Source organism: Microcebus murinus, chromosome 25, assembly GCF_040939455.1.
Source record: "Microcebus murinus isolate Inina chromosome 25, M.murinus_Inina_mat1.0, whole genome shotgun sequence".
NCBI classification, from domain to species: domain Eukaryota; kingdom Metazoa; phylum Chordata; class Mammalia; order Primates; family Cheirogaleidae; genus Microcebus; species Microcebus murinus.
Window position 1 is genome coordinate 16,715,721 of NC_134128.1, and position 21,457 is coordinate 16,737,177.

The window sequence follows — 21,457 nt, forward strand, 5'->3', positions numbered from 1 at the left end:
CAGTGTGAAGAGGACTTTATAAACGGGTCACAGTGGCTCTCAAGACAAATGATGGAACAAATATGCAAGGACTCGGCCTGCCAGAGTCACCCTTGGCCTGACTCGGGCCCTTCATTCTCCAGAGCTCTGCAGAGACAGGGGAGGAGCACAAGTCACCCTGCTGTGCTGCCAGGTGCTTCAGAGTTTCTCCAGGAAAACTTTACAATTGGACCTTTTAGGAAACACAAGGTCTTCCTTTATGCCTTCTTCCCAGCCGCAGGCAACTGGGGCAGGCTGGTCATCAATGGCTGTCAAGAATGGGACTAAAATCAGGCTAAAGAAATGATCAATCCTTTGGACAAAATGTGGAACAGAATTATTCATGAATACTATTACTACACTAACCATAGTGTTGGTGCTTTCAAAATATTAATGAATAAAGCAGCAGCTTCATTCAATAAAGCAACTATTACTACTTTGTACTTGGAAAATACAATTTCATATATATATATATATAAAATTTTTTTTTTTTTTTGAGACAGGGTCTCACTTTGTTGCCCAGGCTAGAGTGAGTGCCGTGGCGTCAGCCTAGCTCACGGCAACCTCAAACTTCAGGGCTCAAGCAATCCTGCTGCCTCAGCCTCCCAAGTAGCTGGGACTACAGGTGGTGCATGCCTGTAGTCCCAGCTACTCAGGAGGCTAAGGATCCCCACTTGGTTGCTAAACATTTTCCTGGAACACCATGGAACCTCTCTGGCCTCCGCGTCCAGATCTGGTGCCTGAACACTGCTGACAACAAATACCTTGTTACACGGTTCATCAAAGTTTTCAATGAACTGAAAGGATTGTCCATAGATCCTAAGGTTACACGGAAATTCGGTGTTGCTGCCATTTGGGCACGTTAAACCTGGTGGATGCACAAAACAGTATCTCCTTCCCTCCTGTAATACTCGTCACCCTTTTATCTGTTCCCTTTTGTTTCCCTACTTCTGTGGTATCTGTTACTTGCTTTGTATTGCATTTGTTTTTGGAAATAGCTGGGATACAAATTTTAAAAATACTTTGGATCTAAAAAGTCTGACTTTAAGTGGACACGAGTACTCGTGGCAGGGCCCCCCTGCGCCTCTCTCAGAGCCTGGTACCACCACCCACACTGAGTCACTGTTCATATGTCACCTAACTGACACAAACAGGGAAGTGCGGCCAGGAAGTCATTCCCGTGACATGCAGTTCAGTGTCAAATGACATCAGGGAGCTGATTAAAGAATAACCCCCAGTAAAGAAAATAGGCCAGAACTTCTCACACCTTGCACCCAAACGTCTACCTCCTTTATGGTCTGAATGGCAACTATTTTAGCACCTTGTTTATAGTTCTGATCAAAAACTTACGTTTTTCTTACTTCATATAGACACGGGCAGGAGTTTCATAGATCCGCAGCAGGGACAGGCCCTGCACGCTAAGAGCATGTAAACAAGGGTACCCCCCCGCCCCGTGGTAGTCACAGGCATGTGAAGATCCTACAGCCCCAGGATTACTGGGTGCAGGGACATGGATTGGGACATAGGCTACAGCTTTCTCAAGGAGATACGCCAGACAAAAAAAAAAAAAAAAATGAGAAAAATTTTAGCAAGAACAACGTCGGAAGTCACTATAAGCCACAGGGAGCCATGAGTAGTTCAGGCTGAATGTTGCTACAACTCCTCCTTCCTAAGAGGCTCTGAATCCATTTACTGCATTCCCAGAAGACAGTTTGCAGATCTTCCTATAATCCTCACCTAAATGTGGAGACTGAGCTCTCTGAGCAACCCTGCCACTGCCCTGATTGCTATAGGACGGGGACAGTACTCAGCACCCCCAGGTTTATGCCACTGCCCCGAGCTGGGGGAGAACATGCAGCCCTGACGATGATGACACATGAGGGTCCCAGGGACACAAGGCTCATTTTAAGAAATGAACTTGCAAAACATGACAAAGCAGTGAAAATTTTCTCCCTGAAACTAAACAGACAGGTGACATTTCAGCTCTTGTACTGTTCCGGCTAGGCCCATTGCCTGCATATGGGGCTGCCTTGCAGTTATCAGTCTGCAGTGAGACACGGAGCCCAAATACCAACCCCTCAGGCTGGTGGTAGCACCGGCCCACGCCTTTCTGATTAAAGTCAAGGGCTGCCTGCCTGTTAACATTTTCAGTAAGCCAGTTTCGCAAAGCCACAAAGCATCACCAGTACCCATTCACGATCCACAAGGGAGAGAAACACAGGCTTCTGCACACAGCATTTCACAACCGTGCCGCTGCTGGGCCAGCTCACGACGGACGTTCAGTCAAGTGCATCCACTCGGTACCAGGCAGACCATGCAAAAAGGGCCGTGGCTTCCTTCCCAACAGTCCCCCTCGCCCCCGACCCCACTCACATGTCCTCCACCGTGATGTCCTTCAGGATCTGGCAGTAATCCACATTCCACACAGCCTGGTCGTCCCACACCTTGGAGGCCAGCAGGATCGCCCCTAACACGATGCGCTTCCAGTTGGCCGGACAGATGTCTATCTCTGCGTACGTTAACAGTCTTTCAAGGTATACCTGGGCAGACAGGACAACGCCAGAGCTAAATAACTTGTTTCCTCTGTCACGCTAGCATACTTATGGAAGCGCTAAACTTGTTCGATTCCTTTTCAGCAGCCTTTCAACAGGGATTTACTACCTGGTTGTATTTATTTTTAAAAGGCCAAACAGCTCGACGAGTCCGATGAGAAATGGGCTAACGCTCACTCTTCATAATGGACAATGTGGGTGTGGCTGGGTCTTAGACTCTGGGCAGGAACAAATTCCAGGAGCCCCAGGCCCATTTCTCACTCTGGCAACCACGACATTAATACACATTTGACAAATATCCAACAAAGAGAACAGACAATGTGAAGGGAATAAGCCTAACTTTTGTTTGTGTCTGTGTTTTTTTTTTTTACTTAACGTTTGTATTTTGAGATGTTAATAACTACAGATTTACGTCCAAGTGTTGATAAACCTCTATTATTGTGGTGAAATATACACAACATAAAATTTACCATTTAGCCATTTCTAAGTGTACAGCTCAGTGGCATTAGGTACATTCACACTGTTACACAATCACCACCTGTGTCCCGAACTTGTTCATCTTCCCAAACTGAAGTTTAGATAGAATGAAAGCATTTTGACTGAACTTGGAAAATAAAATCCAAATGACATAGGCTTTCTAAGTTGGCAGAATTTAGTTCGAAGACAGACATCAGACACATCCACAAAGCCCATGGCTTAAGTTGAGTCATAGGTAAGAATGCCTTTCATAGTTTCTGGTCATGAAAACATGTTTATTAGAAAGTTTTATGCTTCTCTGAACCATAAGGAAGTTATTTTTTGAGACAGAGCTTTCACTTTGGTGCCTGGGCTAGAGAGCTGTAGCATCAGCTTAGCTCACTGCAACCTCAAAAACTCCTGGGCTCAAGCGATCCTCCTGCCTCAGCCTCTCGAGTAGCTGGGACTACAGGCATGTGCCACCATGCCCGGCTAACTTTTTCTATTTTTAGTAGAGACGGGGTCTTGATCTTGCTCAAGCTGGTCCTGAACTCCTGACCTCAAGCAATCTTCCTGCCTCGACCGCCTGAAGTACTAGAAGTTATTTTTATGATTTTTTTTTTTTTTTTTTTCTTGAGACAGAGTCTCACTTTGTTGCCCAGGCTCGAGTGAGTGCCGTGGCGTCAGCCTGGCTCACAGCAACCTCAATCTCCTGGGCTCAGCGATCCTCCTGCCTCAGCCTCCCGAGTAGCTGGGACTACAGGCATGCGCCACCATGCCCGGCTAATTTTTTGTATATATATTTTTAGTTGGTCAATTAATTTCTTTCTATTTTTGGTAGAGACGGGGTCTCGCTCAGGCTGGTTTTGAACTCCTGACCTTGAGCTATCCGCCCGCCTCGGCCTCCCAAAGTGCTAGGATTACAGGCGTGAGCCACCGCGCCCGGCCTATTTTTATGATTTTTATCAAATACATTTGCCAAATGAAACTACTACACCTCAGAAAGAAATGAAACTAAACAGATATCATCCATACTTTAAGAACTTGCTTCCTAAAAGAGATAGTATTATAATTATTCATAGTATACAGTGCCTATAAAGTCTTAAATATTACAAAATGCCCCAAAAAAGGCTCAGGTGGAAGAGAATGGCCACACGGTCCTGCAGGCATGAACAAAGGACAACACAGGAGCCCACGCTGGCTCTTGGAACGCAGCTACATTCCAAGGAGGTAGATTTCTAGTACAGGGGGTGTTCTGCAGGACTATGAGAGGGACTTTACGAGTAAAATGACCACAAATTATGGCATTCAGGAAAACTGCACTGACAAAAGCACAGTGAATTAGAAACAATGGTGATCTAGCACCTCTTGTATTTTCCTGGATAGAGCTGGAACCCATTCTACTAAGTGAAGTATCCCAAGAATGGAAAAACCAGCACCACATGTACTCACCAGCAAATTGATATTAACTGATCAGCACCTGAGTGGACATACAGGAATTACATTTATCTGGTACTGGGCAGGTGGGAAGGGGGAGGGGGCGGGTATATACATACACAATGAGTGAGATGTGCACCATCTGGGGGATGGTCACGCTTGAAGCTGACTTGAGGGGGAAAGGGGGCAAGGGCATTATATGTAACCTTAAAATTTGTACCCCTATAATATGCTGAAATAAAATTATATATATATATATGTGTGTATATATATATATATATATATATATATATATATATATATATATATCCTGAGTCCTTGGTTTGTGAGACCAGTGCAGCAGTGAACAATGAAGTTCAGAGGAGGCAGCTCCAGGCAGAAAGAGTCCCTCTGCTGTGCCGAGCAAAGGAAGTCAAAGAGACATTCAAATAAGACGCAGGAAGCCCTGAAGCATGGCATTCTGACTGCACGGCAAAGACCTCCAATGGCGTCTCCAAATATCTTTCACTGAACAATAAATAGCATTTGGGTGAGACAACTCTTGGTGGGGAAAAAGTAGGTCACTCGGTAGAGCTTAATAACCTTATCAATTTTTGGAGATTTTAGTGTTTTATGGTATATATTACATTAAATTTGAGCAGAAAAAGTAGCTAATGTTTTAGCTCATGATTTTTCTTTAGATGAAGATCCAGATGAGGCCAAGTGGAATCCCGGCTGAGAACTGACCTTAGGCCCCCAGACTGCACATTTCAGAGGCTGACGACCAACTCTTCTCACTCCCCACCAAAGAGAGAATCAGAAAATGTACAATAAAATTGCACTGAGAGCAGAAAGCTTAAACTGCCCAACCAAGCTTCTAGATCTTTTAAATCAACAGAAAGGCACTGAAGCAATCTTTACTCGGATCCTGAAGGTTCTGCTCTCCATGGAAACAGATTCTCACTGGCTTCATGCAAAAAGGTGGCAGGATTTTCTTCTGACTCAAATTACCTTAGTTGATAGACATTAATACACCAGATCATATTTAATATTTAGGGGAAAAACCAACAATCATCTATCAGGCGTGATATTCCATTAGTGCTAACTGAAGGAATCAGACATTACAACACACCCCATGACGGAGGGAAAGCAGTTATTATGTAGGGAGATAAGGCATTCATAATAAGCTCTACTTAATAGCATGTAATTTAGCAGAACTTGCCAATAAAGCTATATTCAAGGGTCAGCTGCAATTTCTTTAGTAAACTCCCACTTAGGTATTTTAATTCTCTGCCAAGTAAAATAATATACAATTGATTTTTCTAAACAGAGTCCTTAGACCATTGCTAATTTGTCACTTTTGCTCAATTAAATTTTCCGATTTAAATGCATGAGGACTCTCCTAAGAAGTCTCTAGAAAATACAGGCTAATGAGCAATTACAGAGCTGCAAAGAGCGTTCAGCTGATTGCACGTAACTGTTCAAAGACATTTAAAAGGGGATAAAACGCAAACTCATGGAATCAAGGATATATGTAAACAAAATCCCAATGATGCTGAGATTATTCCAACCTGACTTTAAAGAATAATGCTAGGTCAGTTAATTGTCTGAATCCATACAAGCTATTATTTTAATCCTGCTGTCTTAGTGCTATTTGGCTTACATCATTAGAGCATGTTCCAGGGCTGAAGGCAAGGGTATAAGGTCAAGACGTTGTGGGAAGAGTTGGTGGCTTCATTCCCTTCTCAATTACACCCTAATTCCAGATAGCCATCTCATACACCGTGAGCATGAAGATGCACATCCACAAGCCAAGCAGAGAGATCTGAGCAGACCCTTCCCTTGCAGCCCTCAGAGGGAACCAACCCTGCCAGCATCTTTATTTGGGGCTTCTGGCCTCCAGAACTGTGAGACCATAAATTTTTGGTGTGTAAGCCATTTTGTGCTACTTTGTTACAGCTGCCCTAGGAAACTGATACACCTGTCTGAAAGCCTCGATGGCTCCCTACTGCCTAAGGCAGAACCAGCAGTCCACAGGCTGGATGTTGCACGTACACAGGTTTTATTTGGCTTGAAGGTTCTTTTCAAAAATCTGAGCTAACATTAAACAACTGGGAGCTTTCAAAAAATTAAGTCTGAGTTTCCAGCTTCGCTTTGAACATGGAAGACCCCAGTCCCACATTTCTACATGGCAAGGGCTGGCCACAAAGTAAATTTCAAATGTTACTGAGTGCACATGCACATGAACACACACTAAGGAACAACCCTCTCTGCCCTCTGAGGGTACACTTTTGCAGGCCAGGGTTGATCCCAATCACCTACCTAAAAACATTATGCAGGAGAGAAAGACCAGAACGGCACAGTGTGCAGAAAAGAGTGAGCACGGCAGGTCTGAGGCTGTCGTCCCTAGAATGACTGCTTCCGAGGCTGCCTCTCAGCTGGCACCTGGGAACTTCCACTTCCGGAGGGCTCCCACCACTCCCAGAATGAATAAGAGTGGCTCTTTGTGCCAACACCGTTTACACAAACAAGGTAGTTTAAGCTCAACCTGCTTTCCTACTGGAAGTTTGGTATGTGCTAAGCAGAGGGTGTCTCTCTGACCAGCTCACAATACACACCTTGGTGCTGAGTCTCTAAGGGCTTTGCTGGTGAACAATTTGCAAGTACAGCCGTGTGTCGCTTAACAGCAGGGATACATTCTAAGAAATGTGTCGATAGGCAATTTTGTCATTGTGTGAACAGCCTGGACTCTAGCATATACTCACACAAACCTAGATATTGTAGCCTACCACAGACCTAGGCTACACTTCTCAATTATAACACAAGAACCTGTCATCATTCCAAATCATAATGATTACTTGACTGTTTTACCCTTTAGGCTGCAAGTTCAATGCAAAGAAATGAATACATGGATGAACAGATGAATGAATGGGCAAACAGGTTTACTGTCGAATTAATCTAACAGCATGAATCTCTTAGTGTGGCAGAAATACATAGAGTCCTTAGGTCGCCCATAAAATTTTTATTAGACAATCATCTCTTCTCAGAAACGACAGGGAATGGTGTTCTGATCACCAGGTAGCTCATGCACAGGCAAAGCTTAATTTCTTATCTGAGTTACACACAATGTAAAAGATGACAATGGGTCCCATTGTTCAATCTATTTCCCAAATGAGATTTGACCTAGATCGTCCGTAAAGTTTTAAGAAATCTAAGAATAGATTTTAATTTTTTTCTCTTGAGTCTTAAAATGCAGATTACCTCCATGTAGTCTCTGAATATGTTAGACACATTTACACAAAAATCATAAAACAGAAGCCAGCAATATGCACACTACTTCCTAGATATGATGAACACTTATATCATATATGAATACCTATCTTATTAGTGTTATTAAAATCTTTGTAGGGAATCAACAACAGGAAACCTGGACGGTAATGGGGTGACCCTGGCCTTTCTTACTCCCCTTTAGCCCAATTGTTTTACTTACCTGCATTTAGCAGCTCAGCATTTACTGGTTTTGAGCATGATTTCACGAATGACCTTAGGTGGGGACAGTGGAACATATTTTACATCCTCTTTTGTGATATCCATATTCTCTTCTCCCAGAACAAAAGACAACAGTGAAGCCACACCATAGTTTCTACAGGTCACCTGGACAGGATCCCTGCTCATACCCCACTCCACTGGACTACAGAAACAGGCCCAGGGCCACCAGGGTCGGGGTGAGAGTGGGGGTGGCCCTCCTGCAGGCACTCACCAGGGTGACAATGGCACATTCAGCCGTCAGCTGAGCAGCACTGAACAACGTCCGAACAAACCGGTAAATCTGCTTCTGCTCTGGGTTGTGTTTGTCATAATCTGGTGGCACTTCGGATTTCTAGGAAAGGACACATGTACAGATGACTAGTTACCTGACCGGAGCCCAAGAGAAATCATTAAATTATCTCATAAAACACAAGGAGGAGATTACCGAAAGAGGGTGAAGGTTTTCATCAAAAATATCTAAGAGCATCCTTCCATCTGGGTCCCTGGTGGGGAAAATAATAGAAAATGGAGTTTACTTTCTGTAACAATAAGTGTCACTTAAGTAAAACAAAAATATATTTTGATTCTTTTGTACTTCAAGAAACACAAGTCAGTGCTAAATGTAAGAGATGCTATTGTTGGTTATTCACAAATAATGATTTGTCTTTCTTGGGTACAATATTTAATCATTTTTGTTTGAATAGTCCATGGAAATGAAGGTTATAAACCACATTTAGTTGAAGAAAAAAAAAAAAAAAAAAAAAAAACCTCAATTCCATTCTCTGAGTTTTCACATGAACCAAATCTAAGCAAATGACTTACATTTCTTTTAACATCTTATTTCTGAGCAAAGGTCGACAGATCAGCTTAAACCATCACTGCCATATCGTGCGTGGCTGACAGGAAAGAAGTCTGAGGGTAAGAATAGACGTTCACGATGTCCCAGGGATCAGGTGGAAATGTTTACAACATGCAACTTGACTATTTCATTAAGAGTTTCACAATTTGATACCAAAAAACAAGCAGCAACAAGTAGAAAAGACTAACGCAATAATCTATAGAAGACTGGCTGGCTATTACCAGGCTGGGACGTGCACAGAACCACCCAACATGGTGGCATGGTGGCGTTCACTGTGAACACAGTGGCTCCGGCTGCTGGAACTATCTGCACCAGTGACCGCTCCACTTTCATCTGTTGAGTTTTACCTAAAATTTTTTCTTTAAAAACCAAATTTGGAAACCACTGCTTTGGGGTAACCATGTATAATTTCCATGGTTACGGCTTCAGAACATCCAAAGGCTACAGACAGACCTGTCCCTGTCACACACTCATCAATTGTAGTGACAAACACTACAATTTCTGCTTTATAAATTTATTGTTTGTCTGCATACAAACAAAAGAGAAAGAAAGAGCTTAACAAAACAGTTCATCTTTCATTCCTAAATTTGCACAATAGGAATTGCTTTTAAAGCGCTGGGTTATCATACCTGTGCTCACTTACACTTGCCTTCATGAACACAACAAATGCACAGATAAACCTAAGTGAAAGAAAGGTTTGCCCACATGGCACAGCCTGAGCGCATAAGGACAGCTCCTTCTGGGTGCACCTGGTTAAACTTGCTTTGATTGTGACCCCAGCTATGAAGAATCGGCTGGTCCCGCACCTCATTTACAGCCCCCATAAGGCACTCGCTATGCAGCACAGGACACAGAGGCTGGCCCTGCACCCTATTTCCTCAGGCAATTGAGCCCTGTTCAGTTTTCCCGGGAAATGAGAGCCCCTGAAAAGCCATCCGGCACTCTAGAGAAACATTCACCAGAAGTAATTTTAAAAATGAGAACAGAGGCTAAAAATATAAATGAAGATTAAGAACTTGAGCTAAAATGACGCTGGGAAAAGGATTCTGGAGAATCCTCTGGGAAGGAGATTGCTTCCTTACTTCCACCGAAAGCTCGGTCTCAGGTGAGCAGCGCCACCCCCACCGAGGATCTGTCACCACCTCCAAAGGTCTCCCCGAGTGATTTATTCCGAAGGTCTGCGACAGTCCTGCCACCTCCTCCCTACAGACCCTCAGGCTACAATCTGTCAATTAATCATGCTTGTTTACAAATGCTCCAATTTTTCAGTTGGACTTTCTCCACTTCCACTCACTCACTCACTTTTAGCCTAATTTATCACCTTAATCTAGGAGAGCAACAGGATTAAAGATGTAGGTGGTAGTTGTGTTCAATTCCCAAGTCTCTAATTTCCTAGTTGTATAATCTGTGTGCAATTTCTTTATCTATAAAATGGAGATAATATAGTATCACCTCAAAGAGTTATTAAAACTAAATCAGATAATGCATATAAAGAACTGACCAGAGGAGTCAGACAAACCACCTAATAAAACTGGCTGCTATTATCATCAGCTATAGCTAAATTAACTTCAGGATCCATGACGGTCTAAGAGCTGAGAAATACAGAGATTCTAACCCAAACCTGGCTTGAAAGCACATCTGAGTTTCATTAATGCTATTACATTGTAACTTAAGGCTTAAATGCTTGAAAAGTTTGAACCAGGATCACAGAAATAAGCAACAGGACAAAATCTGCATTTTCACTGCTATGTTATTCTGGTTCAAGATTTAGAGTTCCTAAATTATACTGTTTGTGAATTCTTAAAAATCTAAACATCTCAAGCACCATTACGATATGGAAATAGGTCATTACAGAGAATACCTTTCCTGGTGTCTGCTTCTACGCATTTGTGTCTTCCCATAACACTATTAGTCAGAAGCTGTCATCCAACCTCCCTTGCACTAACTTAGCCCAACTCTCTCCCCACTCTGAGAACACATGAAGCGGGGGGCTTCCGTCTAGGTTGCTTTCCCTGCAGCAGCTCTGCTTGTTCCCAAACTAGTTCACAAACCAGTTGTACTTACTATGCTCGTATAACATACAGAAACATCACATTAATCCATGCAGTACGACTACCGTGAAAGTGGCTTTTTTCTTATGCAAACTAAGAAGGATGCTTTGGAAAGACCGAATAAAATGAAATCCCAAAAAAATAAATTTGCTGTAGATTTCAGGTGTGGTCAAAACCTGAAAGACTTCTACACTCACTGTTTTGTAAATGTCCCTAAGTTTTCTTGCTATTGGGAGGGGGAAAAAAAAAACCCCAATCTGGAAACAATGAATTATAGGTGTGGCTTATAAAAGAAAGACTTTGGTTCTCTGATCAATGTCCCATGCCTGAAGCAAATGTCATGATGCTGCACACAAAAAAATTGGCAAATGAATGTATTCTTACGTGTTTTACATTGAAATAAAATGTTTAAGGTAGACTGTTTTGGATTGTCTGTTTTAACAGACTTTTTAAATTAACTGAACTATTGGCAGACATACTGCTATCAGAGAGAGGCTTCTACGACACAAAAACAGTTTATGTCTAAATTTATACCAATATTTCTCCTACTAAATTCAGACTATAAACATTTTTCATGTGAAATTGCACACAGCAAACTTTTTAAATAATACTTTATATAAAAGACAGAATGCTTAAACAAACTATACAGAAAATACAGAATGAAGACGAAGCTGATCATCATTAAGGAGCTTTGTTCTGTTTTGCTGGTTTCAGCCACAAAAACCCTTTGATTCAGAAGCAGTTCGGAACTTACCTGGGAAGTTTTGGTAAATTATTACTACCTTTAGAAATTCTATGAAAATAGTAATAACATAAAATTCAAAGGTTGAGGCAACTAAAACATAATAGGAGAAAAACAGGAAAAACAGAAAATAATGTGTGATTTTTTTTAGCATAAAATTAATCATCCACATACCTGTTTTTGATGTGGTAATATATTGCAAGAGCTACACTGTAAAATAAAATGCAGAAGTTCAATGTTTCATAAGCATATCCAAGATTCCATATATTATCTGACACCAGTTTGAACATAAATATTTAAAAATAATTAAAAGCCTAATAATCCACCTGAACAGCCGTATGCCATTCAGAATGCTGATCAAGAAAATGTACTCTTCTAACTAAATCTACATAGTATTCATTCCCAGGAATTAAATCTTTTCTAGGAACAACAAAACTTCAAGGAATATTCGGAGACAAACTGCTCTATTTAGAAATTTAAAGCTTTCCTCGCTTGTAAAATACAGGCACGATATAAAAAACAAGCGGTATAAATTAAACACCTTTAGAAATCTTCAACTCATTACCTACTAGTTTAGAAGATCAGTGGTTTCTTTATAACTACCAAAAAAATGTGACTATCACCCAAAGTGGTTTGCTGTTTTTTCTCTTAAATCAATAATCTCTTGGCAATCTGCTCAAGTTATTCATTTTCACATGCTGAAGTGGTACTGTAACTTTTATTTACGGCACTACCTTAAATTCTTTATTTTACATTTTAAAAGATCTGCACTTAATGAACAATTACATTCCCTTCTCATGAATTTTTTTTAAATAATGTTTTTCTGCCTAGAAAAACATAACATTCATTGTAGAAATTTTGGAAAATATAGCAAGTATAAAGAAAAATAATCCCTCTGCCCAAAGATAATTAGCTTGAGATATAATTTATAGGTAGAAATAGTTGTATATGTGTAAACAAAGAGGTTTGCATCCTATTATGTTGCCATTTTTTCTGATCATTAAAATATTCAAAAACATGATTTTAAATGGCTGAATATATTCCATCATATGGTTGAGTGATTTACTTAACCATTTTTCCCTACAATTGAACACTTAGGTTTTCTAATATTTTGCAATTATAATTAACACCATAATGAACATCTTCACAAATCTTTGTGCAACCTATGACTATATTATTTCCATAAGAAAACATCCTGTAATTGTAATTAAAGTCATAACAACAGTAAGGCTCCCAACACATACTGCCAATCATCTTTGCACAAAGACTACACCTGCGTACTTCCCCATCAGTGTCCGTTTCACCTCACACTGGCCAAGACTGACCTTAAATGTTTTAACAAAGTGTCCTCTGACTGGATAGGTCAAAAAGTTTCCCTTTGTTCAATTTGAGTTTCTTTAATCCCCTGTTAAGTTCACACGGTTTGACGAGCCAACTTTTAAAATGTTCCCCTTTTAAAAGCTGTCTAGATCCTTCCACTATTTTTGTTTTACATTAAAATTTACTGAGGCCAAAAATTATTTTTTAAGTTTCCAAGAACACAGCTGACTGGCTGTCTCTGACTGTGTCCTCGTTCTGAGCGCAGAAACTGCTACCCAGGGCACCAACCTACAGACAGACAACTCAGCCCAAACATTTCCGCCCACTGGGCCGCACCAGCTGGCAGCCGTGGGCCTGCCCCTTGCCTTCCAAAGAGCTCAGACGTTTCCCTGTGACTTCACATGACAGTAGCTAATCTCACTCGATCACAAAACATGCATTCTTCCAAACCTCCCTTTCCACATTGCTTCATTCAAACAACTTCAGCTAAGTGTTAAAAGTACTTGTGAGGTAGTAAGTGGTAATTCCTCATTTTCCCCCTAACATCCTGAAAAGCATCTAAGCTGATGAAGGGATTCTAACTCCAGTGAAAGGGCTTCAGAATTAAAAAAAAAAATAAGGTTTTGCCAAGTGTTTTCATGTTAATAGCTCTGTAAAAGAAAAACACTAGATGTTACTGATTCTATTTTAAAAATCAAAAATTTCAGGTTCAGACAGCAGATTATCAGGATGTCTGACTTATATAAAGGCATTGTGCTCTTTGTTCTACACCATGCTCTCTCTGGGAAGAGGGGAGAAATTACTGTTTTATTCATTTAAGAGTCACGCGATGATGACTGCTTTTCTAATCTAATGTCAAATTTAAATTAAATGTTTCGTATGATCGGGTTCAGCGTAGTGATTAGTTTAATACTTTTGATTGAGAAAGAAAATGGTCCCCTGCCTGGGTGAAGCAGCACAGGATAAATGTCACTGGATTGGAGCCAGACCAGCCTGGCTTCCAAACCTGCCTCACAGCTTGCAGCCTTCCCTTCCTCATCTACCTATGAAATTAGGATAATAACATAACCCACATCACAGAAATGGTATTGGGATCAAAGGAAATCAAATATATAAAAGAATTATCTCAAATATAAACTTCTACAATGGAAGTTACTGCTATGGCCCTATCAAGGGGTCTTCTGTAGACTGAGGCCCCAAGATCACTGTCTCCCAAGCCAAAGACGAGCTCCGACTTTATCATGGCCTAAGTCCTCCAGGAGACATCAAAGCCACCCTCTACGCCAATGTCCACTCCAGGTACATCTGCAGAGTGAGAACACCGAGTGGAGACTCAGGCACGGCACAGCTCCACTGGCCAGTTTAGCCAGTCGTCTTGATGGAAGCAATTGCTGGGGAAAAGGCAGGTTCAGCTGACAACTGAATCAGTCCTCGGCTTCAGGCCTCGATCCATGTTCTATCTTGTCGAACCTAAGGCTGGAATCAACCCCAAAGCAAATCTCTGTCCCTATGTGCCCCTTTTCTATTAGGCAGTGCAATGGCCTGAGACGCTGGGCCAAGTGGGAATGAAAGTCCTTTAATATCCTAGTAGACCTACAAAAGTCAGTAATTTTTAACTGCTTGGGATCATGGGTGTGCCTGTGTTTTGTCCATTACAGCTGTTGGTAAAACCTGAGTCTTACCTGACTAGACCATTTCCAGTAATTTTATAGTGTCCCCTGGTCCCTGGACTTAGTCGGTTGACAACCCATCCTCTGGATTGTAGGTGTCTTAGAATCTTTTCAGTAGCCTTTTGTAAAAGACTCCAATCTGCAGAAGTTAGTAAAATATTATCTAAATAATATTCCCAGTGAATACTGGGCATATCACCCAGAACAGCCAAGTCTCTGGCCATCGAGCCATGGCAGAGACAGTGGGGCTATGGAAGTACCCTGGGGGGGTACCTACAAGGTCTACTGTTGACCTCTCAGGTAAAAGCAAACATGTCCTGGGAGTTTGTATCTAAAGGGATATTAAAGAAAGTGTTTATTACATCTAGGACAGTATGCCATATGCCCAAACAAGTAATTAGTCTTCTAATATCTGAATCCCATTTGGGAGAGCAGCATGTGTGGCTGGAGACCCTTAGTCTCTGGAAATCAATCATTGCCTTTCAGGTATGTCGGGTTTTTGCATTAGCCAGACAGAACTGCAGTATGTTTCTGTGCAGGAAACATGATCCTCACCCTGTCCGGTTTTGAATAGTAGCCATTTCCTTTCTGTGTCTTCCTGGGAGACGATACGGTTTGATATATACTTTCTACCTTGGGCAGGGCAATACCCTGACTCTCATATAACCTCCCCTCTGAGGATGGCTCTTACCAGCCTAGCCCAGAGATGGAATCTCTCTAGGTTGTCTTAAGGGCAGCTCCCAGGACAGTATCTCTCCCCAAAATGTTTTTTGGGACTGGGGAGATACAGGCCCACTGTAGGGTGGGTGGAGCATGTCTAATTCGTAACAGATATGACTGTCTGAAAGGCGAATGTAGCTCTGTATCCATCTATGTCTAAGGGGCCCCAGGATTGCCACGCATCAGAGTACTGTCAGCCCCTGCAGCCACCAGAGCCACCTTGTTCCCAGGGAACCAGTGAATCGCTGTTTTCACATGAGGCCTCTGTTGCCCCGACTGGCCCTACACTGCAGGAAAATCGATCTCCTCCTCACGGGAAGGGCTGTGGTCTTTTCTCCCTGGCTCTTTTGCTTCTAGAGGTATGCTGAGCTGTTCTGCTACTGCAGCTTTAGGGCTTTTTAAAGTCTATTTTAAAACTCTATTGGGTAAGTCTTATATTTTCTGTGCCTGTTTAAAAGATCTTGTCATATCTGACTCCTCCATACCCATTTTGTTGTTTATTTTGGTCTTTTTTCAGGTCCCCTTGTCTCTGCAGCACTTGTAACCATAGCTGTACTGCCCACGGTTTCTGCTTGTCCCGTGTCACATGCAGGAGCCCCTGCCAGGGGACCTATGATGGGAAGCAGCCTTTAGGAGCTCACTGCACATGCTGGCTGTGACAGTGGCATTATCGGACCCCTGACAAGCAGGGCTGTCAACCTTGTCAACCTTGCTGTCAATTTGCACAACAAAGCCTGTGACTCTTTGGTCATCTTCCAACGTGCAGGGCCCCCAGGCACCTCCCCCTCACCTGGGCAGCCTTCCCTACAGGCTAGGATGGCCCAGTCTGTCGGGGAACAATCTCTGGGAGTGCCGTGTAGGCACCGTCTGATGGAGGGGTGTGCTGTCACACTGCTAGTTATTTCTGCCTCACCTCCAGACAGAACCACCCACCACCCTATCCCACAATCTTACCAGCCAAGTGGCTAAGGACATCTTTGGGTTCTACTGAAAGCGGCTAGCCAGACCCACCAAGTATGACTCAGCTCTTACCACCCTTACAAATCCCAGTCTGCTGGGCCACAGAGCAGTCGGGACATAGAAAGGAAGCAGGGGAACCGCAGGACCTTGCACTCCAAGTGCCCGGCCTCGGAGGCCTGGCCCGCTCTGCCACGTCTTCAGAAAACGTGAGTTGTCACCAAGCATGGGCTGGAGCCAAATCAGAGTTCGGAAATACATCTGCACTGAAGGCTTTGCTCGGCTGCTTTTGCCACATGGCTGGGAAGAAGAAAATGCTACGTTCTTGCCCAAGAAAACGAAATGGACTTGTGATTGTTGGCATTGCACTTGTCTTCCTTCTCACCTAGAGCACAATCAGCAAAGCATGCGGCAGTCCTGAGGCCTGTACGGATCAAGAGGTGGTAGGTTCTAGTAGCGAGGAGGGCCTGAGCCCTGCACAGGGACGCCACGGGCATTGGCTGTCCTCTGAGCCTCTGAGGCCCAGGAGCGTGGATGATGTGGCCAGCTGTGTGCACAGCTGAGCTGCTGACCACAGACAGACCCCAGCACATCAAGTTCTCGGTCGTCCCTGCTAAGGGCTGTTATTACCACATGGGGGCGGGGGGGACATTAAAGGAAACACCAGTGCTCCCTCCCTCTTAAAATAAGGAAACTGAAGCCTCCAAAAGGGAAGAATTTTATCCAAAGACTCCCTTTGCTCGCTCTCTCAAACTCAACTTTAAAATATGGAACCAAAGGCCCACAGAGAAGGGACCTACCCAAAGCCTCCCTGGCGGCGAGAGGGTCAAGGTCAGAACTCAGACCTCCAGACCCAGGCAAGGACACTCACTACACAGGTGGCCTTTCCCCTGCAGCCCTGGGTATTAACTGGGAACATAGGAGCCTTGTTTTACTTAGAAGGTAAAATATTAGCAGACTTATACCAGGACGGCTTCAGTAAAAAGTGATAGGTTAGAAAGTATGCACAGAAATTGAAAATATATTTTGAGTAATCTACATTTAAAATAATTTAAAATTCTGGTCTTTTTGTGTAATCTGCATAAATATTTTGAACACCCCATATTTTAACTACCGAAAATCACTTTTTAAAAAGATTTCTTGAATTGTCAGTGCCCCCCACATCCCATCTTACCAACTCTGAGACCCCACAACCAACCAGCTTAGCCACCAGGTTAAGGAACAGAGAAAACATTCAGTAAAGCAAAAAAAAAAAAAAAAAATATCTGTATACCCACCATTTAATTGTATACTTGAGGTTTGGCTGACTGACTGTGCTATCATCTAGGAAAATAGTGGAGCAGGAGCTGTATTTCCTTGCTATTTGTCCTGGAGGATGCTAGAAAACAATGTCAAAAAAAAAAAAAAAAAGGTAATTAGACAGGGTTCCAAATTCTTTCAAGACACATCACCCCCTTACCTTGCAGTCAGACCACAGAGGAAAGACGTCTTAGCAAGAAGGGCCAACGCCACCACCAAGAACAAGAACGGCACAAAAACACTATCCAGAAAATGAAATTCCTCGCCCTTCCATATACGCTGTCACCACACCACTACTCCCGGTCCCAAGCCTCCCATGCCAGGGGTACAGCAAGTTCTTGTGATCGAGCGTCAAAGAATGTGTTTCAGAATCCATAAAAATCACCCGCCCGGGGCCCGTGTGAAACATGGATGTACTAACAAAAGCCTGTGATTGAGGCGTGTCCTGGTTTCATGCTGGTAAGAGCAAGGCAAGCGTCCAGTGTGCTCATTTGCTTTACTCCTGGGGTACAGCTGATTTGGAGGCCACAGAAAATGCAGGCAACGTTAATTTAGAATCTCCTGGCTTACCTGCTTGGATTTCAGCAGGTGAAGTTATAAAGACAAGAAAAAGTATTCCTTTGTTACGGACAAAATACATTTTAAAGGGGACAATTATCTGATACTTCTGAAATCACAACCAATGGATGCCCATTAGGTAGTGTGCTTGTGTGGTCTTATGACTTGGTTCTTCCACAATTGTACAAATTTTAAAGCTCTCTGAAGAACTTTAGGAATAAGTACTACTTCTGCAAAGCACTGGTAAAGAAAACAGAATTTAAATTATACACTGATGACAACTAGTTGAATGCTAAGTAGATTTTTAGCAATTGTTACAGATATCAATACGGATAATTCTTGATCAAAAGCAAATTAGGAAAAAAAAAATCAAACTACATGCCTGATGCTATGCTAAGTGTCATTTTTAGCAACAAAATACCTAGTCTCTTAGGAATTAAAATAGCATGCCTGACCTGCCCACTTCCAACAAAACCCTTGGTATACAGTTTATGAATATAGTGAAGAAGACTTTAAGCTAACTAGACTAAATACCCTGTTCAATACTTTAAAATTTACTTCCCATTTAATAAGGTTTCCTCTGTAACAAAATTATAAAAATCTTCATCAGCCCAAGAAATACATGAATAACGTTATAGACTCTTATCTCAAAACTACACAATAAATGATACTTCGGGGTATTCAATTTCTTAAATCACAGCCAGGGGGCACTGCACTACTGCAGCAGCCTAACCCTCCCCGAGCTCTGGTTTGACATAAATAGCATACAGGTCAAAAGGAAATTCAAAAGCTACGGCTTGTTCTCGGGCTTCCCTTCTGGGGTCCACGCTATCATGTGCTGTGTTAGGAAAGGGCACGCAGAGAGCGTGTAAAGTCCAAGTTACAGCTCAAATGTCAATTTCAACACGGCATTCTCACATCTATCAAAGTAATCACAGCGTCCCCATCACAACACTCCAAAGGCATTAAAAACAACTCTCTTCCTCTTTTTAAGCTCTTGTAGCAATCACATTTAAGTCGCAAAAACTCAGGCTGTAATAATGGCTATTAGTGTGGGTGGCAAACTAAAAGTTCTTATGAAAATTTCCCTACAAATATAGCATCTACTGCGAACAAAAAATCTCAACAAGTACTGTTTAAAACAAAAATCCAGTAATTGTATTTTTCTAGTTTTAAAGAATTTTTAGAGATATGAGATAACTTTAACAATCCAAACAATGAAGGAAAAAAACCAATAATATATCACTTCTATTTCTTGTGAGGTTTCAATTATTTCCTCTGACACAAATTCCTTCCAGATTAAAATGTGATGGGACTTGCAAAGAATGGTTTCCCGAGGAAAACCCAAGCCATGAAGTAAGGGAGAGGAGAGCCGTGATGCGCCAGGGTGGGAATACAGACCACGTGAACTGCCTCTGTGAGCTAAGAAGGGGCAGGAACACCCTCTGTGTGCCCAGTCCCCAAGGGTCAGAGGATTAACTCAAAACCTGCTGCACTGTGCAACCAGCCCAGGGACTACAACTCAGCTTTCAAACTATTGAACAATTTCCAAACTGAATAAAAATTCTAAGTATTCAGTTATAAAGATTTTAGTTTCAGGGTGTCTCATCACTCTAAATACCATTTGGTACAACTGAAGCACCTACCTTAAAAAAAAAATTTAGGAGTCCACTAGCTCAAGGTCTCTTGGCAGTGGCTCCGGGTCATGGTCCTCATATTTGGTTCAGAATAAATCTCTTTAAAATTAAAAAACAAAAATTTAAAATAAATACCATTTGGTCATTAAGTCATTTGTTGACTGTTAGGACTACAAGACTCGTGGAATGTAAACTTCTCTTGAACTGAAGCCCCATGTCACTAAAACGATGAAATAACTGGCATCTTTCCACGAGAAAAGCTCTTGGCCCCAGGGATAAGTTTTCTGTTTTGGTTTTGGACTGTTCCTCTTTCAGGGCGTGGCAGAGGGAAGGTTCCCGACACCTTCTGTCGTGCAGCACCGTCCAACAAGTGACGTGGGCAGCTTCAAACCTCCGCAATGCCTCTGAGCACCAAGGAGGCACTATGTACGTTCACAGAAAACTGTATTCTCATTAGCTACTTTTAATAAACACCTATGTGCCAGAGAATTCTGAGTGTGAGTCAAAATATTAATTTAGTTGCTCCATGATTCTGAAAAATTGGTATGCTTGTGCATGGGGTGGGGAGAGAAAGGGGAAGAAGGGGAGGGAGAGAGACACCCCCCCCCCACTCAGGTCCCAGTCTTTGCTAGTAAGCGCCACGGCATGCGGTGCACTGGAAACTGTTGGGCGAGGTGGCAGAGGAGACAGATGCCAGAGCCACACTCCTGAGAGGGAGTGTGACTCGGCCACCACTAGCTGTGTGATTTGAGCAGGTTACTTAGCCTCCCTCTCTGCCCTTCAGTTTCCTTATCTGTAAAACAGAGATGAAAACTACAGACCCTGCCCCATGGGGTCACCATGAGGAGTACAGGAGTTAGTATTTGTAAGTGCTCTGAGCAGGGCTGGCACACGGGAAGCACTACACTTCGGGGCTGATCAAGTAAAAAGGACGTTAAACATGTCGCAAAGTGACACAAATGTTCTTTATGCCTAATGTCTAACATTTTAGAAGAATATAAAAGAAAATGTCTAAGACAGTGTTTTACTTGACAAGGATGGGTTAATGCTATAGGCAGCTCAGAAAGATTGTCCCGTGTCTTGGTGAGAGAGCAGATACTACAGAGCCAACCGCAAACTCGGCTCACATAGGGAGCAGAGAACAGTGTGATGAGAAGCCCAATTATAGATTATTTCTAAAGATATACAATTTGTATCTTTGAAATGTTTTTACAAACTAAGTTATGAATATGCAGAATGGCAGAGTTTTAGAGCTAGATGGAAACGAGATCATCTAGACACCCTGTTCACACGGTGTCTACAGTGCAAAGCCATCTGTGATTTATATCAAGGTCACTAACACATAAACATTCTTGGACTGTATATTTAAGAAGACTGTTAAAGTGTTATGTGTCCCAAGCAATGAGATTATCCCTTTGGCTAACTCCAATATTGATGTCTATCAGATAATGAGATACACACACACACACATACACACACACACACACGAGTGCACACACAACCAAAGAGCAGGCTAAAGAGAGGGATGGGGCAGGAATAAGACCTCCACAATGATCCCAAATCCTTCTCCCAACTACCTTCCACATCCCCTACCCCACAGCCCACCTTCTCGAGTCTTCCACCCATCGCCTCGCCCTGCACTGCCCGTAGGGAGTGCACGTCACAGAGAAACCA

At 42.5% G+C, this 21,457-nt stretch overlaps 1 protein-coding gene across 4 annotated transcripts in view; it reads right to left on the reverse strand.

Annotated features, from left to right (window-relative positions):
• Window positions 1–21,457, reverse strand: part of CCNY (cyclin Y) — a 203,840-nt gene that overhangs the window by 6,198 nt on the left and 176,185 nt on the right. For all 4 annotated transcript variants that reach the window (XM_075997613.1, XM_075997612.1, XM_020284146.2 and 1 more), the window contains 5 exons: window positions 17,567–17,667; window positions 11,797–11,832; window positions 8,416–8,473; window positions 8,203–8,322; window positions 2,392–2,558 (listed from right to left, as the gene is read on the reverse strand). In XM_075997613.1, the coding sequence (XP_075853728.1) occupies window positions 2,392–2,558; window positions 8,203–8,322; window positions 8,416–8,473; window positions 11,797–11,832; window positions 17,567–17,667 (482 nt within the window). The remainder of the gene's footprint in view (window positions 1–2,391; window positions 2,559–8,202; window positions 8,323–8,415; window positions 8,474–11,796; window positions 11,833–17,566; window positions 17,668–21,457) is intronic.